Raw genomic sequence first — 23,017 nt, forward strand, 5'->3', positions numbered from 1 at the left:
CGATGAATATTGAAGAAGTTATGGCCAATTTACTAAACTGGGTCCGGTTTGAGCTTTATGTACGGCCCAATGATCTAGGGGAGGGTCTAATATGATTTATCATTCCTAATGCAATTAGGAATGGTTTTAGTCTTCTAGAAGGTTCTTATCATTCCTAATTCAATTAGGACTCTTCAGAGTTTTAATCAATATCAAATAGCATTTTCGATTGAATTATATTATTTTATCTTCCAGTACGGGAAATTTATCAGATTTTCGAAAACGCGTTGAAAACCAGTTTGGCGTCCAACCCCAGGCCTTGGCGCCTGGAACCAGGATTGGCGCCAGGTGCTAGCCACTGGTGCCTGGCGCCAACTAGCCAGGGCTGGCGCCAATGTGGTTTTGCGATCTTCAGACTCTCTGTTTTGTTAAATTATCTTTTTTGGATGATTTTCTCTATAAATATCGTATCAAAAACTCCGTTTTCATTCACCAACTCTCATCAACTCTCTTCATTCACCAATTACCATCTTCATCATCTTTCATTCATCAATTCTCATATAACATTAATTCTTTAAAATTCTTTTCTTTCTTGCTTTTTTAATACAAAATTCCGCATTCACAAGATCTAGAAACACCTAGCCATATTCGAAGTTGCCTTCACCCTAGACGTGAAAGGTTTTAATTTCTGAGGGTTTGGTCCCAAATCTCTCTTTCAATTATTTAATTTAATTGTTTTGATTATTATTTTCCTTGAAGTTACTAACGTGTGTATTTTGTTATTAGAAAGAGGTACGAGGCATCCAAGTAAGTACTTTAATGGTTTTAATTGATTTATGATGTAGACATCATGTTTATATTGTTATTATGTTATTCCTAGTATCATGTCTAGGGTAATTTTAATATTAAATATGATTGTTATGATGCCTTTTATTCTCTTCCTAATATTTATTCATGTTAGTATCATATTAGGGTTAAAGATTTGATTTTTATTGCTTAGTGACATGTTAGGGTTTGTTATTAATCTTGTTAGTATCATGCATAGGATCTTGCTATTTTTATTATGCTTTAATATTAACATGAACATGATTATGATTATAATTGTTATAATGATTATGAATATTATTAATATGATGATTATTTTCTTTTATGATTATTATTTATGATTATTATTTATTATGTTGCTTGATATACATATTTTATATTTATTGCTTGATCACCTTTTATGCATGTTAAAGGGAATTGGTACTTGTAATCATGCTTAATAAGATAATTAATAATCTTGTTAGGGTTAATTGTGATTATAATTCAAGTGATCGCCAATAATAGTTTATTTGTGCATTAATATTCAACCAACATAGATTAAACAGGTTTAGGGTTAACCTATTGATTGTATGTTAGTCAGAAAGCGCACATGAATATGAGCAGAATAAAGTAGAGGCCTATTATTAGGGCAGGTTCAATCTCTTTTAGGTTGGATTTGTACCATCATCCCCGGACCCTTATTTGGTTCATGACCTTATGGAGTTGACGATCTCTTGGATCGTTAAGGGGTGTAACCTTCATCCTATGAACGGTTTACAAGTTCCTTAAAAACTTGTTGGCGACTCTTTTGCTCTATCTTCTTCCCTTTTGGACGCCACCGTACTTTAGTGTATGATCACAGTGGGGTTCAAGCTAGTGGGATTTTAAAGGCTTGAAATACCACTCTAATTTTTAGGAGGGGAATGTGACATTCTGTCAACTAATTTTTCAATCTCACATAACCAAAAAAGCTTAAACATAAAGCTTCAACATACAATTTATATTGTTCTTAGCTTTTCTAATCCTATTCAAGTAATTCAAAGTCCAAAACAAGATCCGAAGGTTCTACCTTTTGTACTAAGGCGTGAAGGTATTCCCAAGGGTGAAATCAATTTTTCTAACTCTTTAATTAAATTCTTTTGATTTATTTATTTTTATTGAACTTAAATTACCAACAATTTATTCATGATGTAGTATTCAAAGTTGCACATTTGGAGTGAGTATTTAATTCTTTTGGTATTATTTACTCTTAATATATTTATTGCTTTGATAACCAGCATTAAGTTTAAGGATTGATTTTTAATTATAAGTATCATGTTTAGGAGTTATATTAATCTTGTTAATATCATGCTCGGGATTTTATTAATAATTATTTAGTATTATATTTAGGATGTGTTTAATTCATTCTCTAATTATTATTGAGTAACTTCCAATATTGTTTTATGCATACTTATTTAATCAATTTATTCTATTGTTTTGATCACCTATATTACATGTTTAATTGAGAATATGTGATTGAAAATCATGCCTAACAAGATAATTTGGACAACCTGTTTAGGTGCCTTTAATTTTATTATTTAATCAAATTGATCACGATACTTAGAATTTTATGTGCATATGCATTAATATTCAATTATATTAACTTAGTAATATTAGTTTGGAGCAAATTGAATCCTTGTTTGTATGTCCTTTGAATCACAAGAAATACTTTTCACAATAAGAATCAAGTAGAGGCCAATACATGCGAAGTGACTTCCATGACTCACTTTGTACCATCATCCTTGATCCCCCTTTTCGTGGTTCCGAACCATATGGAGTTAGTAATCTCATGGTCTGGATTATGAATGGGGCGTAACCTTCACAGTTCAATTATTGTTGTCTTTCGTTGTCCCTTATCATGATTTCTTTTAAATGATTTGTGTCATACATGTATCATGTTGCATGTGTCAAGTCAAGCTTGGTCGAGTGAGTTGGCTCAGTCATGAGTCAATCACAGTCCATAAGAGTCCTTTGGCACATTACATTTTGCAGGCCGGTCTTAAGTACAACCTCTGTTCGGGGACAATCGAGCAAACATATTTCCAACCTCTGTTCAGGGAAACATACCTTTCGTTCGCCCCTTATCGTGGTTGTCTTTGAATGATCCGCAAAAAGCTCTTTTAAAAACTTGTTGGCGGATCCCTACTTTTATTGTCCTTTATCATATAATATCAAATCTCGCTTCTTATGATTGCTTAGCATATTGACACATGTTTAAGTAGGCACGGCTTCGATTGATGCCTACAAGCTAAAAGGAAACAGGGAGACTACATTCTAATAGAGAAAGACTCTCAAAACCTAAACCTCTCCAAAGAATAGCCCTCAACACGGAGAAAGAAGAACAATCTTCCTTAAACGAGATCAAGCCTTACCGGCCGTCAACAAAGGAGAAGAAAAGAAGAACTTTGAAACATCAAGCGCATCACAAGTTCGTGAAGTTTAGCCTCAACATCAGATAGTCTTTGATCGAGATCAAGCCTCGACGACCCTCACTCAAGAATTCAAGTCAAAGGTCTACATCAGCAACAAGTTAAAGTACTAAGCAATGTTTTAAATATGGTTATAGATTATTGATTGATAAGTACTACAATCATAATAAATTACTCGAGGAATAATAAAAGCATGTGATACGTTGGTTTGGTATTTGTATTTTATTTTTAGTTGTATTCTATAATACACAACAAAAAAACAAAAGTTAGCAAAAGATCTAAGCAATATTTTTTCTTGTTGTAAAACTAGTCATAAATTATTTTAAGAATATGATTTTTGGTATATAGTTATTCAAATTTTTCTTAGAATATGAAAAATGTATTAAAAAAACTAATTTTATTTTTTAAATAATATGTTTCCTCAATAAATAGTTTTTATTTTTTTAAAAAATAAATTACTAAGGACACACCAGAAGATAGTCTTTGGTCAATATCAAGCCTCAACGACCCTCAATCAAAAATCCAAGTCAAAGGTCTACATCAACAAGTCAAAATTCTACATCAACTATATCTTCGATTGTGATCAAGGCTCGAATACACTCGATCGAGAATCAAGTCATCTCATGAAACAAGTCTAACCTAAAGTGGAGATCGAAGTAGAGGAGCAAATTAGAGACTGTATCCAAAATAATGGAATTAACATTTTGTTTAATTTATTTTAAATCCATATTTTGCATATTTAAAATTTGTGTTTACAATTAGGTTTCATAATATCATTTTTTTTATACGCATATTAAAATATGCCTGTCAAATTTAATCGAGTTAATTATTGTGGGACAAGTTGTTATAATATGAATATACTCCTTGTATTTGGGGATGCCAAATTTCAACGGCCACAATGCAAATGACATGGTCCAAACAAAATAGAACTCTTGGAGTCTTGGTAGTTGGTATGATTGAACCCAAAATCCAAGTTGGCTTCCCTAAAGGCCTAAACTAAACTAAAAACCACATAACACAAAATTCCAATTTCCAAACCCTCTCAAATAAAATAAAATAAAAAATATTATTTTATCTTTAACTACTACGTATAAAATCTTCCCTGCCACGTGGCATTATATCAACCAATGCCTAAACTACTTTTTAAATTTGGAGCCATTCAAATTTCATCTGTGAAATATGATTCACAAAAATTCTCAAATCACCAACATTTTACACTTCCAAGTTCCAACCCTTTTCTCTCTCTTCATCACTGTGAGAGTTGAGAGTTGAGAGTTGGCAATGGAGATGATGGCCATTAGAGCTTCAGCATCAACTAAACCTACAATTTCTCCATCTTCTTCTTCCCATAAAACCCTAATTTCTAAGCAAAATTCAAAAGTTCAACTAAAACAAGCTCAAAATCTCTTCTTTCCTACCTCAACTTCTCTTTCTCTTTTGACTCTTTTTACTACTCCCTTTGATGCTAAAGCTGTGGCCCTCCCCAAAGAACAATTAGTCACTTCTCTTACTCAAGTATGAATCTATACCCAATTCTACTCCCATTTGTTTTTTTTAGGGATTTTAGTGGAATTAATTGTGGAATTTGATTGAAAAATGTTGAAATTTGATTGACCCATTTGCTGATTTTTTATTTTGATTGAAACCCATTTGAGAATTGTTCAATTTGATTGATACCCATTTGTTAATTTGTTTAAATTGAAGATAAAAATTGTGTTTTGGAGGAATTTGATTAAAACCCACTTGGTTTTTTCAAAAAAAAAAAAAAAAAAAAAAAAAAAAAAAAAAAAAAAAAAAAAACCCTACTTGGTAAAATGTGTAATTTGATTGACCCATTTGCCGAAATTTGAATGTGAGTGATACCCAGTTGCTAATTTTGGAAATTGATACGCACCCATCTCAAAAGCATTTGTGTATTTTGGTGAATGAAATTTTTTAGGTGGAGCAAACAATTGATCAGGTTCAGGAAGTGGGTTCGAATGTTCTGGATTCTGCACAGAAAGTTTTCCAGGTTGTGGCTGACGCTTTGAAGCCTGGCATTGATGCAGCCGCGCCGGTTGTGCAGCAGGCTGGACAAGAGGCATTGAAAGCTGCTTCTCCATTGATTTCTGAGGCGTCCAAGAAAGCTCAGGAAGCAATGCAGAACTCTGGCATCAGTTCTGAAACCATGTCTTCTGCTGCTAAGGTTTCGAATATTCTTCTGTTTTGTTGAGTTGAATTGTTTGGAAGATAATACCACTTCGTAGACCTACAATACCTGCTTAAGCATAGATAACATGGTTGCTTCATGGAGATTAAAGTTTGTTACAGGTTTTGTTTTGTCTAGTAAATGTTAAGTATGATGAGTATGGTTTTATGAACAAGAAACTAATCTATGTTATTGAGACTTGCTTACTTCTACTCCAATTTCATATAATATGAACTTATGAAGTGTCCATACCAATGTGGACTTGTCAGAGTGCTGACTGACTGTCAAGGATCTTACTCGAGTACTTGAGTTGGATGAAGAGTTTGAGTATCATATGTAGGCATCACAGTTAACACTTTAAAGGTTATTCAAGAGAGTTCCAATGAAGGTGCTAAAATTGTTTCATTTTTTTATTATTTTGATGCCACTTCCATATAAAATTATAAATTATCATAGTCAGTAAATCTGAGCTTGAAACTGTCAGTCTGTCACTAAGTGATGCTAATGGTACATTCATCTTACACCTTTTTATAAAACTAGAGTTTTCAAAGAGAAATCTACCCTGTGATGATTTTGTTCCTTTTGTAGTGGCTTAAAGCCTAAAACAGACCATTCAAATGTGGATGTTCACAACTCACAAGTTTTAATTTACGATTCATCTCTCACCATTTGTAACCTTCGTTTTACCAATATTGGTAAATAGGCTGTTTCAGGGTTTGATCAATCAGTTTAATATATCATCCAGATTAATTCTATGCTTTAATGTAGAAATACGCTTTGGTCATTTAGCTGTTCGAGCTGAATCCAAAATAATATATTGCTTTTGTAATGACAGACTGTAACAAGTGCTGCAGAACAGACAACAAGAGTGATAGAAGATGCAAAGCCCATTGCATCGTCGACAGTTGAGACCATCTCAAACTCAGACCCTGCTCTAATATTAGAAGGTGGTGCTGCGTTGTTTCTTGCATACCTCCTCCTTCCTCGAGTCTGGTCTATCATCTCATATAATTTTCGTGGATACAAAGGTAAACAATGTTTCTAAACAAGATCTCTTAGCATACTAAAATTGTACTAGAACTATACTGCTACAGGAGAGTGCCAGAAATTTTTGATTGAACTCGTGAACTCTATATGAAGAATCAAGAATTAAAAGCAAAAGAGAATATATTTCTACTTCATGGTGTTAACTAAATCGGGAGATGTAGTCATGTTTGAAAATGCATTGTTCTTAGCCAATTTTTTAAGGTTTCTGTTTATGCACGCCTGTATGATACATCTGTTCCAGCTGAACTGTATACATAATATCTTTCTAACTTTTTGAATGGCCGTATATCCTTGTTTGCATTTTCTTCCTTATCGTGATCTAGACTGCCAATTTCATAGCCTTTTCCTTTCTTTTCTATCTATATGAAACCAGTTTGAGTTTCTCACTGCTGATCTATACACTGCCACAATTCAGGTGGACTTACTCCTGCTCAAACCTTAGACATGATGTGCTCTCAGAACTATTACTTGATTGATATAAGATCAGAGAAGGACAAGAACAAGGCTGGCATTCCCCAGCTTCCTCCAAGTGCTAAAAGTCGGATGATTGCAATTCCGTAAGTACCACTTTTCTTTTTCACCTAATTTCCACTTCTGATACCAAGATGATCAATTTGTTTGTATAAAATAGGGCCATTGTAATGCTACTTTGCTATGCTCTTTACCCTTTTCAGACGGTTCCTTACGGTGATTCATGTTAGCCGACCCCAAATCATTTTGGGACTAGGGTTTTTGTTGTTGTTATTGCAATATTAGGAGCAAATAGGTAAATGCATGTAGCCTCATATGCATAATTATGTAGGAAAAATTATTTGCCTTATCATGTTATGCTTCTGCCTGAATATGAAAGCAAAATGCTGTGATTTTATTCTTATGTCCAATTATGCTGAAGAAGTGATGTTGAGTTAATATAAGCTCTAATGTGCTGGGAAATTTTCTTATTCTGAGATGCCCTTTTGAATTTATATAGGCTTGAAGAATTACCAAGCAAGTTGAGAAGTCTTGTGAGAAACTCAAAGAAGGTAGAAGCTGAAATAGTCGCTTTGAAGATATCATATCTCAAACGTCTATCAAAGAGCACCAACATCGTTATAATGGACTCGTAAGCCTTACAGATCGTTACTGTAATTATTGCTTCTTGTCTACTTAGTCAGTAACTAGCTGAAATTGATGTTTAATCTTATTATGGAAAACAGGTACTCAGACTCTGCAAAAATAGTTGCAAGGACTTTGACAGGTTTGGGATTTAGAAACAGTTGGATCATGGCAGATGGTTTCTCTGGAGGCAAAGGATGGTTGCAAAGCCGCTTGGGTACTGAGTCATACAATTTATCTTTGGGCCAGATATTTTCACCATCGCGTATTATCCCTGGTGGCACAGGACGTTTTGGCACTACAAGCTCTACTGTTCAAATTGGTAGAAAATTGCTTCCTGAGTGAAGCAAAAACAGTGTTAGTTTCTGTACTTTGATTTTGAGTCCTATGTAAAAAGCCTCTAATTCTTGAAAGTGCAAGGCCGATTTTGTGATGCATCAACTTAAGCTCTCGTATTTACGGTGTTGTGTGTGCAATTGATCACGCTGTATGTATGGGACGTTAGATGTTTGTAGATATAAAAAATTTTCAGCATGATAATCTCATACAGAAGTGTCTCATTCCAAGTCTAGGAAAAGAGGCAATTATACTGAAATTTTATGCTGAGCCTTTCTTGGTGCCCCTATGTCGTAACTTCTGAACTCTGTCGTTTAAGAAGAAAGTGTTTCCTCTTTTTTTTTTTTACCACCTAGCCATTCTTACAATGACATAGTGCACTTTGAAGCGACCTTACTAGAAGAGGATATGTTCTATAGGATCGTACCTCTATATCTTTGAGTACAAATATAGTTTGTGCACTTTGAAGTAAAACAAAGCATACAACTTCCAACACGACCTTTCATTTAGTTCTCTTCTGAGAATAGGGGAAAAAGGGAAGGAGAAAAATCAATTTGTTCAAAAAAGCCTCAAAATTCAGAGATTACCTTACTTTCAGCATGTACTACTAAGTACTAATGCGTATAAGCTCTTGTACTTCCTCAGTTTTCAATATTTAAAGCTCCGCACATGTAATAATTCTTCAATGCATAATTTCAACAATTAAACTCTAAAATTATATTAACAAAAGTTAAGTTGAAATTATGCAGATTTGATATAAGAAGGGGACATCCACATAGACGAAAACCAGGTCCATATGTAGCTATCCAGATGAAGAAGAGCAAACTCCCAAATCCGCATCATATATGTGTTTAGCAGAAGGAGGAACAAGGAAGTGATCCTTGTGACCAATGTTCATTTCCATACCATATGCAGCAAGACTATGAGCTAAGATATTTTTCTCTCTGGGAACATGCCTAATGAGGATATTGCCATTGGCTTGGAGAATCCCTGCAACATCATTGATTACAGCAAACAACTCGTGATGAGGGACATGATCAACAGAATTGAATAGCTTCCCAAGATATTCTGAATCAATTTCCAATTCTGTTTTCTTCACTTTAAATTCAATTGCAACATTAAGGCTCTCACGCATAGCAAATAACTCAGCAGCCAGTGGAGTAACCGCATTGTATTTACTTGAAAATCCAAAGAACCATGTGCCATTGCTTCTTCTGATAACCCCACCACCAGCGGCCATCTCTGAGTTCTTCCATGCACCATCAACATTTAGTTTCATGAAACCTTCCCTTGGAGGAGTCCAGTTGGTGACTTAAGTGAACAAAATATAACCTAAGTTTAGACAAAAAGATATGAAAGGTTATTCACATTTTTACAATTAAATAAATTCAGATGATTTCAAAATAGTAATATTTTAATGAATATAAACCACCGATAGTATATTATATGAATAAATAATGTAAAAGTCCAATTTATTTTTGTTTTTTATTTTTTTTATTTTTTTGGCAAAGGATTCTATTAAAGAAAAAGAGAATTATAGCCTAAACACAAACTAATACAAGAATACCTAACAACCTAAACGATAGACGCAAAGAACCATTACAAGAAGAGTGAAGAGAACAAATACTAAAAGGGTCATACAGCAAACCAACGGAGCCCGGACAACTAAGGAAACCCAACCACATCCATACTGTGGACCAAGAGAAGCTGAAGTAACTGACATGGTCGAGATGGACCAAGAGCGCAGAACATAAACATTGAAGAGAACTCGAACTGGCTGGATAGTGAAGGAAAGAACCCGAAATATGCACCCTGTTGCTGAAGAACGGACCTGTGACACCATTCCACTCCTAGATATTGAAAAGCATATCTGTATCTTAGGAGTCTAGGAACAAAGCCTATAGAGTCATATACCTTAACCACTCTATGCGAAACCGTGCATCCAAATGCAAATTTTCTTCTTGTAACTCTATCAACATAGAATGCAAGAAAATGGAGGACTTTGTTTAACCTCCTTCAAGATATTGATTATATTAACAGCGATGACTGACTTTGTCATCACCCACACTACCACAGGGATGATAGCAATTGTGTGACTGCCCGTATCATCCCATAACAAGACTTGCAAACCAAACTCTTCCCTCAAAACCACACTCCTCCTGCAAACTTCGTATGCAGGGAAAACCATCCACCTGCGCAAATGACTTCACCCCTTGAAGAACTGTTTTAATTAGTAGGGGAATACATTCACACCCTGACAAGGCTACTAGTAGGGCCACCAACCCAATTAATAAAGGGATTGGTTAAACTTACAACCCTTAAAAGTCCAAATTATTTGAAATATATAAAAAGTACTCCATAATATTTAGCAATCCAAGCTAGTTCACAAAGTTAATGCATTTCTTAACTAAAAAGTTGTCATATAATCTCTCTACAGCTCTACTTATAAATACTAGGAAATTTTGTTAGAAAAAACCAATTATAAATTATAAAAATTTATTATCGGGAAACCTTATAAAATTTATTTGGCAACTAAAAACCAAATTGTAAATTTTGTTTTGTTAAAAGACGACCATAGCTTGCATTCCGGCATTAACTGGGTTTTTTCCTGACCCCACGTCCAGGTCACGTGACCTTTTTTGACCCCACGTCCAGGTCACGTGACCTTTTTTTTTTACTAATCCCACCCCTTTTATTCTAATTTCCCCCTAATTTCCCTCTCAACCCTCTCGTTTTAATTCTTCCCCATTTTTCTTCTTAAACCCCCTTAATTAATTTGAACCAATAAGGCAATAATAGAGAATAAAGAGAAGGAAAATTTGTCAGAAACAACCTTTTAAAGTGTCCACTTTATTTAAAACAACCTTTTAAAATTTTTTTTGCAATTTCAGACCACATGATAAATTTTTTTTATCAAAGACAACCAAATGTTACTTTTCGGCGTTGACTCTATTTTTCCCGATGTTGACCACGAGTGTGCGAGTCACGTGACCTCCTATATTGCTTAATACACCCATTTTCCCCTCCAATTAACTCCTATTAAAACCCCTGCTTCTCTTTCATCCCTCTTTTTGTACGAGTGAATTGGAGGGAAAATTGGTGTATTAAGCAATATACGAGGTCATGTGCGTTGCACACTAATGGTCAACATCGGGAAAAATAGAGTCAACGCCGGAAAGTAGCATTTGGTTGTCTTTGATAAAAAAATTTTATAATGTGGTCTGAAGTTGCAAAAAAAAATTTAAAAGGTTGTTTTTAGTAAAGTGGACACTTTAAAAGGTTGTTTCTGACAAATTTTCCTAAAGAGAATAATCAATTTCCATTAATTAATTTAAGTACGAATTTAAGGTACAACACTACAACTGTACAAGAATGTATATTTATCAAAATTCTCTCTCCTCTTTCAAACACATCATAGTCATCATCAGTTCATCACTATCCATAAATTAAATGCGTATTAAACTTGATGATCATCACCATCTACTGTAAACACCCCGCCAAAAACACTTGTGAATTCTTAATGATCAATCACCAAATCAAATCAAGAGAAAATGTCATACAAAACCCTTGATTTGATCACAATTTCTGATATTGAATTTCATGGCATACCCTCTAAAATCGCTCAACAAATTCACCAAAAACTTGCTCAGATTATCTCTGAGTTTGGAGCTTCAACCTCACAAACATGGCAGAATATCAGTACTCAAATCCTGAATCCTCAACTACCCTTTTCATTTCATCAGATGTTGTATTATGGGTGTTACAAAAATTACGGTTCTGACCCTCCAGCTTGGTTGCCCCACTGGTGAGCTACCTACTTCTTCTTCCTATCTTATTGATTTTAATTTTTAATTGGATTTTACTCTATTAATTTATTAAATGTTCAAAGTAGTTTATTTTTTTTTATGTATTTGTTATTTATTTATTTATTTATTTATTTTTTTCTGTTAGTGCTGTTTTGTGATGTTTGGTATGAGTAATGAACTAATGATTAGGAAATATAGACGGAGAGATGTCAACTAGTTTAGTCGGTTAAAATATTGCGCGTGTTTGTCAAGATGGGCAAAAGGGTCTTTACCCGAATCATCAATCCGAAATAAGTTGACTTAGCTAAATTGGGTGTGTAAATGTGTAATGGAGGTTTTGTTGACTGATTACAAAATTTTCTTTCTTGGAGTTGAGTACTATTGATTATTGATATGTACTTTTGTAAGGACGTTTCATGTCAGTGTCCATGGTAATGCTTTTACATAGGCTGCACTACCAAGGGAAAGGATTTGCATTACTGTTGTCATTGACACGAGACTTTCCATGCACAATTACATATTTACTCATAACCATTAACCCCTGCATAATGGGGCGTCAACGATTCAACGTTAGTGACATCCTTGTAATGCTAGTAATCCTACCAAAAAGTACAGAGCATATAGCTAGGAAGCATTTCTGAAACTTTTACCTCAGACCAGTGGCCACTTTTGGATTTAAAACAATAGAAAGTAAGAGGGTACCTCAATCTTTCTATTATGCCGGGGTTGAGTAGGGATGATGATGCCTGCCTGATCAGTTACAAAATTTTACTCTACACAGAACAGTTTGGGCATATGACAAGAATTTGACTGTAAAATGGTAGTGTGTGCTAATATTATATCTGGTGTTGAATCTAATAATATAGACTTAGAACAAACCCCTGCAAAGGGTGATCATTGGTTATATAAGGCAATGAGATTATGCAAGCTCCTTTTTTCAGCTCTAGCATTTGATTTTATCTGTGATACCCAAATTAATGCTGAAGCCCTGTTGCATTTTTTATAGGGAAAGTGTAAGGCTGACTAATATTGGCCAGCTTCTGGAAAGACGAGGAAAAGAATTATTAGGTTTGAAATATAAGGATCCCATGTCTAGCTTTTCTGAGCTCCAGGATTTTTCTGTCTCTAACCCTGAGGTATGTTATCACAGATTAGCTCTGAATTTCCATGTAATTAGAGCAAACTTCTTTGTAACTATATCACGACCATTTATTTCTCAGGTTTACTGGAAATGCATACTGGAAGAGATGGGTATATCATTTGCCAAACCACCTCTCTGTATTCTGAATGATAGCTCATCTTATCCTGGTGGCCAATGGCTTCCAGGATGTTATTTAAATCCAGCAGAAATGTGTTTGAGTTTAAATGCTAAGAGGAATTTAGATAGCATTGCTGTTTTGTGGCGTGATGAAGGAGAGGAAAATATGCCTGTAAAGAAAATGACACTTCAGGAGCTGCGCAGAGAGGTGTGGTATGTTTCCTTGTTTTGCTCTTATGTACTTGCTATTCTCACTAACTTAAGAAAAGTTTGGTATAATTGCGTTTGATAGTTTATGAAGATTTGGAAAAGAATATGCCCTGAGGCCTGAGGCTTGAGGCTTGGGGTACTATCATAAAAAGAATTTATATTAGTTTCATTTCTTGGGTCTATTTGTGCTCCTATGCAAAAGAGAGAGATAATTAATGCAAGAAAGAATATAATACAAAGAAAAATGTATACCAAATTATTAGTTATGTCAATGGATGTTTATTTGATGTTGATCTTTTTGAAGTATTTAAAAGGAGTTGTTTGTGTAATATGGATCCCTTGTTAATGTATTGCTGCCATCAGAATGAAAAAAACACTTCTATTCTCATCAGAAACATTAAATATTCTGCATTTGTTGCGAATCCTGAAATCAATTTATCATCAGGATTTGTTTAATTTGATGTACACTTGTACTGGAGGGGAGGGATTATTGTGAGATCTATCTGCTAACATCACTGCTACTTGCTTCTGTGGATCATTACTGCCATTAAAGCATTAAGTAATCAAATTTTAGAATTTGATATTTTAGAAGAAATGGTAGTCCGGTATATTCCGCGATGCATTTGCTATATTGAATTGTGATGACCTCTGTGATGTTGGTACATTCATGACCTCTGAAAGTCTCTTGCGGTCGTCTGTTGAAGCACATTGCTTTCTGGAGCAAGTAGACATCCACGAACACTTGTATAAGATAATCATCTAACCTAGACAACCACGAACACTTGCAGTAAACAGTCATACAAGCCATCTTAGTGTAATGGTCTATGGTCTGTTTTGAGCTCATAGCTTTGAAATTGGTAATGAGATGACTGTGCACAAAGGTGGACATTCTATCATTCTTAGCTGACTGGAGTTCTCAAGAATAACGAATATCAGAGGATGGCTGTTAATTTTATGACATTTTTAAAAATAGATTCTGGAGTAGATAATGTCTTCTTCTATTACTTTTGTTTGTAATATTATCTAATTGTATTCCCATTTTTTCGCCATCTGATTTTTTTTTTTGAACTCCTGAATCTGCAGGTTGGTTGCACATGCACTTGATGCATTGGGTCTTCCTCGAGGATCAGCAATAGCTATAGATATGCCAATGAATGTTGATTCTGTGATTATCTATCTTGCCATTGTTCTTACAGGCAATATTGTTGTCTCCATTGCTGATAGTTTTGCACCAAGTGAAATAGCAACAAGGCTAAGGATAGCAAAAGCAAAAGCCATATTTACACAGGTATTTCTGCCCCCCGCGTTCTAAAGGCCATGAAAATCTCAAACTCCTACCTCGTACAGCTTGATTCTTCTAGACTGTTGTATATATTACGTCATTGAACCCTTCCTTCAAAGGACATTTGCTTTTAAAAGATTATAATGGTTTAGCTTTAATCATCCTATTAAATGAGCACCTGAAAACTATCACTCTTACATCCTAACCTGAAACATGAACAAAAAAGACAAAGTGAAGAGATTGGCAGTGAATTTCCTTGCACTGGGCACCCACGCCATGTAAAAATTGCAGTGAAAGACAAGAAGAGATTGGGTGATGCTGGTGATCATTTAAGAGGAAAAGGAATTTGAATTTTGGAAAAAGAAAAGGAAGTAGAACAGAGATATTTAATTTTAAGCATTATCCCCTTCATTGTAAAAAAAATAAAAAATAATAATAAAATAAATAAAATAAAATAAATAAATAAATAAATAATCTACCAAAGTATATTCTCTCATGATTTAAGCTAATCTATCATAGCTGACTTAATGTTTCACAAATTTATGAAGCTTTGATTGTAATTCTCTTATGACTTACTGTGAAATGATTAATTAGGATTTTGGGAAGTGGAAATACTAAATGACTTATCTGTGTATTATTTGTTAAAAAATGAGATATTATGACAAAAAATAATACTCAAGCAACGTGCTAAGACACTAAAGCTGCTAGTTTCAGAACTATCATATTCTTTCCCTATGTCGTGCCTCATATTTTCATTGTTGAGATAATCATACACCCGTCTTCTGTTTGTTTGGTACTTAATATGTACCCATATTGATGAAGATCTTTCTGTATACTACTTGACATTACTACTTAGATTGATATGATATGACCTGTTATTATTTAATAATTTAATTCAATTTTAGAATTAATCTAACATTATTCTTGGTTATTTTTGGCCTGTTATTTTGATAATGGCTATCGCTGAGTTTTCTCCTCAATATTTTTCAGGATATCATTTTCCGTGGTGGTAAAAGTATACCCCTCTATAGGTGTGATTTCCAATAGGTTTTGGAAAATAATTTCTCTTTATACTTTTACTTTGTTTTGTCATCACATTATTTTATTTCTGCAGGAGAGTTATTGATGCTCAATCACCGATGGCAATAGTTATTCCTACAAGAGGATCCCATTTTAGCATTAGCTTACGCAATGGTGACATGTCTTGGCATGTCTTTCGAGAAGGTGTTAAAAAGTATGTTCCTTGAACTTCCTCATCTTTATTTGTTCTCCTCCCAACATCTGTCCTTCCTTCCTACTGTTGCAGTGGCAAGTGGGAGTACTATTTGTGTGTGTGTGTGTGGGGGGGGGGGGGTGTTCGAGCTCTTTATTGTTGTAACCCTAAATATTGTGTGTGTTTTGGGGGGGAGGGGGGTGTTCGAGCTCTTTATTGTTGTAACCCTAAATATTGTGTGTGTTTTGGGGGGAGGGGGGTGTTTGAGCTCTTTATTGTTGTAACCCTAAATATTTTCAACTAAACATGTTTCCCTCAAGAGCCTGATATATGAGCTTCATAGAACCGAAACACTGATATGCAGGGCTGAGGAGTATAAAGCTGTAGGGCAACCCGTTGAAGCATTCACAAACATTCTTTTCTCATCTGGAACGACAGGTACTCAACAGGATTTGACTTCTGTGTTTTATTTGTGAGCAGGCTTATTTTCTGCAATCTGCATCTATGCATCTGTTCAAGTTTGATGTTACAAGATTGTGGATTTCTTGCTAAAAATTCAGCTATTCAGCCTGAACTCGTGCTTGAAGTTTTTCTACAATAAGAAAGTATGACTTTGTTACAGAAACGAAATTTCTATTAGCAAAGTGTCCTCAGGAGTTAGGATTAAAGTTCTTAGCCTCTATAGCTTGTGTGGAATATCATTGAAATTTATTATTCTTTATTTGGAAGGTGAGGACCTATGCCCTGTTATGAAAGCCAGAAATCTGAACTATACAAAGCCAATTTTTTTCAAGTCTATCTGAGCTCAATTATGTTTGAAGTAATGGATGATTGATTGGAATGGTTAACTAGCTGCTCAAAATTTATGAATTGGTTCAAGTGAAAGATCAACAAATAGCAAACCTTCTCATTGAGCTTTGTCAACATTGTTGAGCTTACTAGTTTCTCAAATATTGCTTATTGTCACTTTCCTTACTGTCTTGCTCATTATCCTAGGAAAGCATGTTGACATGGTTGATCAACAAGAAAGACAAGAATGTGTGTACCTATATATAATTCACTGGGTTCCTTTCTCTTGCAGGAGAACCAAAGGCTATACCTTGGACCCATGCAACTCCTCTCAAGGCAGCTGCAGACGCTTGGTGTCATATGGATATTCGTAAAGGTGATGTCGTTGCTTGGCCTACTAATCTTGGTTGGATGATGGGTCCTTGGCTAGTTTATGCATCTCTGCTAAATAATGCTTCCATTGCTTTGTACAACGGATCTCCTCTCAGTTCTGGATTTTCAAAGTTTGTACAGGTAAAAGTTTGGTGCTAATAATCTTGATATATAAGTCTGCATGTTCTGTATGCCTATGATGTTGGTTCCTCTTTTGCATCAGCTCTTCATTTCAATTGCTATGCTAGCTAAATAAATAAATAAATTGACATTAATAATTTGTGGATCCAAATTAAAACCAATTAGTTTCTATCACTACTGCAGCTATCATATTGCTTTGGATTCGTTTATGTTTCATTTGGTCCATGTTTAATCAATCAATCAATCAATCAATCAAAGCCTTAATCCCAAAAGTGGGGTCGGCTAACATGAACCAAATTTGATTATTCCGTGTAGTCATCAACATAAATCTTTCTCCTCCATCCCTTACGATCCAAAACTTCATCCTCACGTAAATCCATGCACTTCATATCCTTCCTCACTCCTTCCAACCAAGTCATCTTTGGTCTCCCTCTTCCTCGTTTAATCCCTCCATGGTCCCACTCTTCCACTCTTCGCACCGGTGCACCCTCGGGTCTCCGTCTTACATGTCCAAACCAACGCAGACGATTTTCCCTTAATTTATCTACAATGCCCGCCACACCTACTTTCTTGCGAATAACCTCATTTCTGATTCTATCTCTTAAAGTGTTTCCACACATCCACCTTAACATGCGCATTTCCGTAACCTCCATCTTTTTAATATGCTCTTTCTTAGAAGCCCAACATTCTGTACCATAGAGCAACACTGGTCTTATGGCAGTCCTGTAGAATTTTCCCTTCAACTTTAAGGGAATGCTGCGGTCGCATAACACTCCCGTGGCCGCTCTCCATTTAAGCCACCCTGACTTAATCCTGTGGGTCACGTCTTGATCAATGTCACCATTCTTCTGGATGATCGACCCTAGGTACTTAAAACATTCACTCATGGTCAAATCCTTTCCATCCAAACTCACCACTTCATTGCTTGTCCCCCTCTGAGTGCCAAAACGACATACCAAATATTCAGTCTTACTCCGACTTAGCTTAAACCCTCTAGATTCCAACCTTTGCCTCCATTGCTCCAACTTGACATTAACCCCATCCTTAGTCTCATCCACCAAAACGATATCATCTGCGAACAGCATACACCATGGAACCTCATCTTGAATTGGTCTAGTTAATTCATCTAGAACCGTTGCAAAAAGAAAAGGGCTTAATGCAGACCCTTGATGCAATCCGATTGTAATAGGGAAATCTTTTGTCAACCCTCCGCATGTCCTCACATTTGTTGACACATCCCGATACATATCCTTAACTAGGTCTACATACCTTCGTGGGATACCTTTCTTCAACATTGCCCACCAAAGTATCTCTCTTGGCACCTTGTCATATGCCTTCTCTAAATCAATAAAGACCATATGAAGATCTTTCTTCTTTACCCTATAAAACTCCATCATTTGTCTTATCAAATGGATTGCCTCCATAGTAGATCTCCCAGGCATAAAACCAAATTGGTTATCTGAAATGCTTGTGCATGCCCTCAACCTTTGTTCAATCACCCTTTCCCACAACTTCATAGTATGGCTCATAAGCTTAATTCCTCGATAGTTAGAACAATCTTGAGCGTCTCCTTTGTTTTTATAAACCGGGACCAAGGTGCTCTTCCTCCAATCTTGTGGGATCCTTGTAGCCGTCCATATCTTGTTGAAAAGGTTTGTTAACCAATCAATACCAATCTTACCCAAACACCTCCACACCTCTATCGGTACCCCATCAGGGCCAACCGCCTTCTTAGGTTTCATCTTCCTCAGTGCAATCTCCACCTCTACTCTCCTAATCCTTCGCACATACTCCATGTTGATTTCTTCATCACTCATAGAGGTATCTCCTATCACAACTCCATTACTTCCATTAAATAATTCATCGAAGTACCCCTTCCACCTGTCCTTGATGCCCTCCTCTTGCACTAGGACCATTTGGTTCTTATCTTTGACACACTTCACCATGCCAATATCCTTCCTTGCCTCTTGTCTTCTCTTTGCCATCTTATAAATGATCCTTTCTCCCTCCTTGGAATCAAGCTTTTCATAAACCTCCTGATATGCCTTTTCTTTTGCTTGGCGAACAGCTGCCTTTGCCTTACTCTTAGCCTCCTTATACGCTGCAAAGGTTTCATCACTCCTACATTTTCCTAAGGCTTGATAGCATTCTCTTTTTTGCTTAATTACTGCTTTCACCTCTTCATTCCACCACGAAGTATCTCTCTGTACCGAAGTTCTTCCCCTTACTTCCCCTAAGACCTCTTTGGCCACTCTTAGGAAACAGTTCTTCATTCGTAACCAAGTCATGTCCGGATCCACCTCTCCATCCCAATCCGCTTCTTCAATTACCTTTTCTGTAAAAACCTTAGCTTTTGCATCCCTTAGGGTCCACCATCTTATCCTTGGTTCTTCTTGTCTAACTTTTTTCTTCGCCTTCTCTTTCAGACGAATAGTCATTACCAATAGCCGGTGTTGGGTGACCACACTCTCCCCTGGGATAACCTTACAGTTTATGCAACTTTGTCTATCTATGCTCCTTGTGAGCAGGAAGTCTATTTGAGTTGCATTTGCTCCATTCCGAAAAGTTATCAAGTGTGAATCCCTCTTCTTAAACCAAGTATTAGCCAAAATTAAATCATATGATTGGGCAAAATCCATAATAGCTTCACCACCGGCGTCCCTCTGCCCATACCCAAAGCCTCCATGGACACTCTCATAGCCATCTCGGCTCGCCCCAACGTGCCCATTTAGATCCCCTCCAATATATAACTTCTCTGAGTGGTGGACACCCTGCACCACCTCGTCTAGGTCCTCCCAAAATTGTCGTTTCTCTTCTGCATCTAAACCCACTTGGGGAGCATAAGCACTGATAACATTCACAATCTCCTTGCCACATAGCAACTTCAGCCTTATCAACCTATCGTTCTTCCGATAGACCTCGATCACCTCTTTTGCCAACCTCTCATCGAGAACCACACCAACTCCGTTCCTAGCTCCACCCATTTGGTCCATGTTTACTGATGATAAAAATATGTAACTAGTGATGTACATGATTTCGGAAAGCCAATTTTTTTCAAGTCTATCTTCCTAATATGTATTTTAGGGTGTCCTAAAATAATATTCCCATTTCTTCCATCTATTCAATTTTTTCCCCCAAGTTTCAGTAACATTCGCTCTCCATTGCCTTTTTGCTCTATGCACTATAATATTTTTTGTAGTTTTACATTTAATAACTTATCTTAATCTCCCTGTCACTTGCAAATGGAAGGATAGAAATGGGCCAAAGGTAGCCACTGAAGGAGCTTCCATGACCCAAGGGTTGTTTTATTTTGTCAAATTTCCCTCCTCAAACTCTTACATTCACATTGAAGTGTGTTCTTCCTAGTTGCTAGTAGACTTAAAAATATAGTTTCTCACTTTCTCCACAGGATGCTAATGTAACAATGCTCGGAGTTGTTCCAAGTATCGTCCGGGCTTGGAGAAGTACAAATTGTACTGCTGGATATGATTGGTCAGCCATCCGGTAAGTTACCTACTGTATGATGTTAGTTTCTGTAAGTATGTTTCTAACATCAATTGAACTTTTCAATTGATTTCTGTGCACTTTCATATCCTTTTTTCCAAAGTTTCATACATTTACTTTTTCTTCCTGTAGATGTTTATATCATGTTTTACCAAAATAAGTATAATTTATAGTCAGCTTAAGGTCTGAATTCTTTTATAGGGTTTTTTTTTTTTTTTTTTTTTTTGGGGGGGGGGGGGGGTATTTGTGATGGAAACCAAGTTGATCATCTATTGTCTTTTTTATTCCTTCTAGCTGCTTTGGCTCTACTGGGGAGGCTTCAAGTGTAGATGAATATTTGTGGCTTATGGGAAGAGCATGTTATAAGCCTGTGATCGAGTATTGTGGTGGTACAGAGATTGGGGGTGGGTTTATAACTGGATCATTATTGCAGCCTCAAGTATTAGCTGCTTTTAGCACACCAGCCATGGGCTGCAGCCTCTTTTTACTTGACAAAAATGGAATTCCCATTGTAAGCTCAGTTAACTTTGCATCTCTACAGCACTTTTTTTTTCCTCATCTTTTATTCATTTCAAGACCTTGCAATATGTTGTATGTTGATATATATATAAAATATAAATATACTTATGTTTCCAATAAAAATAAAAAATAAAAAAAACACTTCGTCATAAATGAATGCTCATGATTTTCTACGTATGTCCAAGCAAATATTTAGAATTGCCAATTGCATTATATATTGTTTTTTGACATAGTATTGGTTGGTTTTGATCTGTTTACCATACTGATATCTCACATTCATTCTGGCTTCATTAATCCTGTGATATATTAGTTTTCACTAGCTGCTTTACCGAGTTCTTGATATAGCATGGGAAATTCTTGCCTCAGTGGGACTTTATATGAAGAAGTTTTCATTTTCAATTTTTATCTGCAGCCACAAAACACGCCAGGCTTTGGAGAATTGGCTCTTGGTCCTTTAATGTTTGGAGCTTCACATACACTCCTTAACGGTGACCATTATAAAGTCTACTTCAAAGGAATGCCAACATGGAAAGGAAAGGTAGAATCATCTCTTTGATAACTTCAAATTTGGCTGGCACCCTTAACTAATTTCCATTCCCTTAACTGTTTGAAACACAAAATCTATTCTTTAGCTCTATGGTTAAATGAAAATCAAAATGGTCTCCAAACAAATCAAAATCCAAGAGATAAAAGGAAGATATTCTTCATATTTCCTTAATTAAGATTTGGACTCTTATCTTCCATTGCATATTTTGACATTGTATTTTTATTTTTATTTTTTTTTCACTCAGCTTTTGCGGAGACATGGAGATGTATTTGAGCGTACTTCTACTGGGTATTATCGAGCTCATGGCCGTGCTGATGATACTATGAACCTAGGTGGTATCAAGGTTCGGATACTTTTACCCTTGAGATTTCTGGAATTCCCTTAATTTCGCAAAATTTTCTTACTGGTAAATAAATTGGAATGTGAATGCTTAGTTGGACGATATTGTTGGGAGGTTTAAGAAAATACTGTCTTAGGTGCCATATTCATTATGCTGGGACTGGGAGTTGGAACAACATTCTTGCTTTTCGCTTTTACATAAATCTGTGGATTGAACATTGATGGATGTTGCAAAAGAAGATGGAGGTAGCTCCTGCTATTTACATGACAGCTTTGGTCAGCAGCATCAAAATTAATGAATTATCATGACCTTGACCTGAAGGGAGTTAAATTCATAACATTAAATTTTGCCCCAGCATGCTTATGATTATACTCTGCGATGAACACGTGGAAATGAATTATCTAACCTCTAAATTCTTACCATGAGAAATTCCTTAGCTTATCTAATGTTTACATCAGGTAAGTTCCATCGAGATCGAGCGTATCTGCAATGGGGCCGATAGCAGCATCCTTGAGACAGCTGCTGTCGGTGTCCCACCTTTGGAAGGAGGACCTGAGCAGCTGGTAATTGCTGTTGTTTTTAAAGATGCTAGTAAATCCACACCCGACTTGAACCAGCTGAAGATATCTTTCAATTCCGCACTCCAAAAACAGCTAAATCCTTTGTTTAGGGTGAACCTTCTTCCTGGCCTCTTGGCTTTTTCCCTCTTATGGCTACATAATATCGTTTTTCCATGACAATTTTTCGAAATTTGCAGGTCTCTCAGGTTGTTTCTCTACCCTCTCTTCCTAGGACAGCAACCAACAAGGTAATGAGAAGGGTACTACGGCAGCAATTCACACAGCCTGCTACAGCTTCCAAGTTGTGATTTGTGAATTACAATATGGACATTTATACTCCGTAATTTATACACAAAAATTATATGGATTTGTACTGTAAAACACTACCAAGCCAGCGTAAAGATTTATTTGCCACTCAATGCAGGAATAATCTGTTCACTTTTATCAGAGTTGTAAATGAATTGCAATTTCCTAAGAGTAAAGTTTGGGATCTCCAAATAAATTGTTCCAACTCTTATTGATCAAGAGTGATTAAAAAAAAGGAAAATTAACAAGCCTG

The 23,017-nt window shown here is 35.9% G+C and overlaps 2 protein-coding genes across 2 annotated transcripts; both read left to right on the plus strand.

Annotated features, from left to right (window-relative positions):
* The first annotated feature begins 4,432 nt into the window (after positions 1-4,432).
* On the plus strand, positions 4,433-8,202 carry LOC145600877 (calcium sensing receptor, chloroplastic-like). The gene is made up of 6 exons (XM_081656737.1): positions 4,433-4,766; positions 5,191-5,436; positions 6,275-6,467; positions 6,902-7,043; positions 7,457-7,588; positions 7,683-8,202. The coding sequence occupies exons 1-6, from the start codon at positions 4,533-4,535 to the stop codon at positions 7,924-7,926; spliced, it is 1,191 nt and encodes a 396-aa protein (XP_081512863.1). The 5' UTR covers positions 4,433-4,532; the 3' UTR covers positions 7,927-8,202.
* Positions 8,203-11,300: 3,098 nt separating this feature from the next.
* On the plus strand, positions 11,301-22,905 carry LOC145600885 (putative acyl-activating enzyme 17, peroxisomal). Its single transcript, XM_081656746.1, has 14 exons — positions 11,301-11,722; positions 12,730-12,859; positions 12,944-13,194; positions 14,275-14,479; positions 15,464-15,504; positions 15,588-15,707; positions 16,051-16,124; positions 16,768-16,988; positions 20,398-20,492; positions 20,787-21,003; positions 21,424-21,549; positions 21,803-21,901; positions 22,357-22,569; positions 22,656-22,905. The coding sequence occupies exons 1-14, from the start codon at positions 11,469-11,471 to the stop codon at positions 22,764-22,766; spliced, it is 2,157 nt and encodes a 718-aa protein (XP_081512872.1). The 5' UTR covers positions 11,301-11,468; the 3' UTR covers positions 22,767-22,905.
* Positions 22,906-23,017: the final 112 nt, after the last annotated feature.

The sequence above is a fragment of the Chenopodium album genome, chromosome 2 (genome assembly GCF_948465745.1).
Source record: "Chenopodium album chromosome 2, dcCheAlbu1.1, whole genome shotgun sequence".
Taxonomy (NCBI): Eukaryota; Viridiplantae; Streptophyta; class Magnoliopsida; order Caryophyllales; family Amaranthaceae; genus Chenopodium; species Chenopodium album.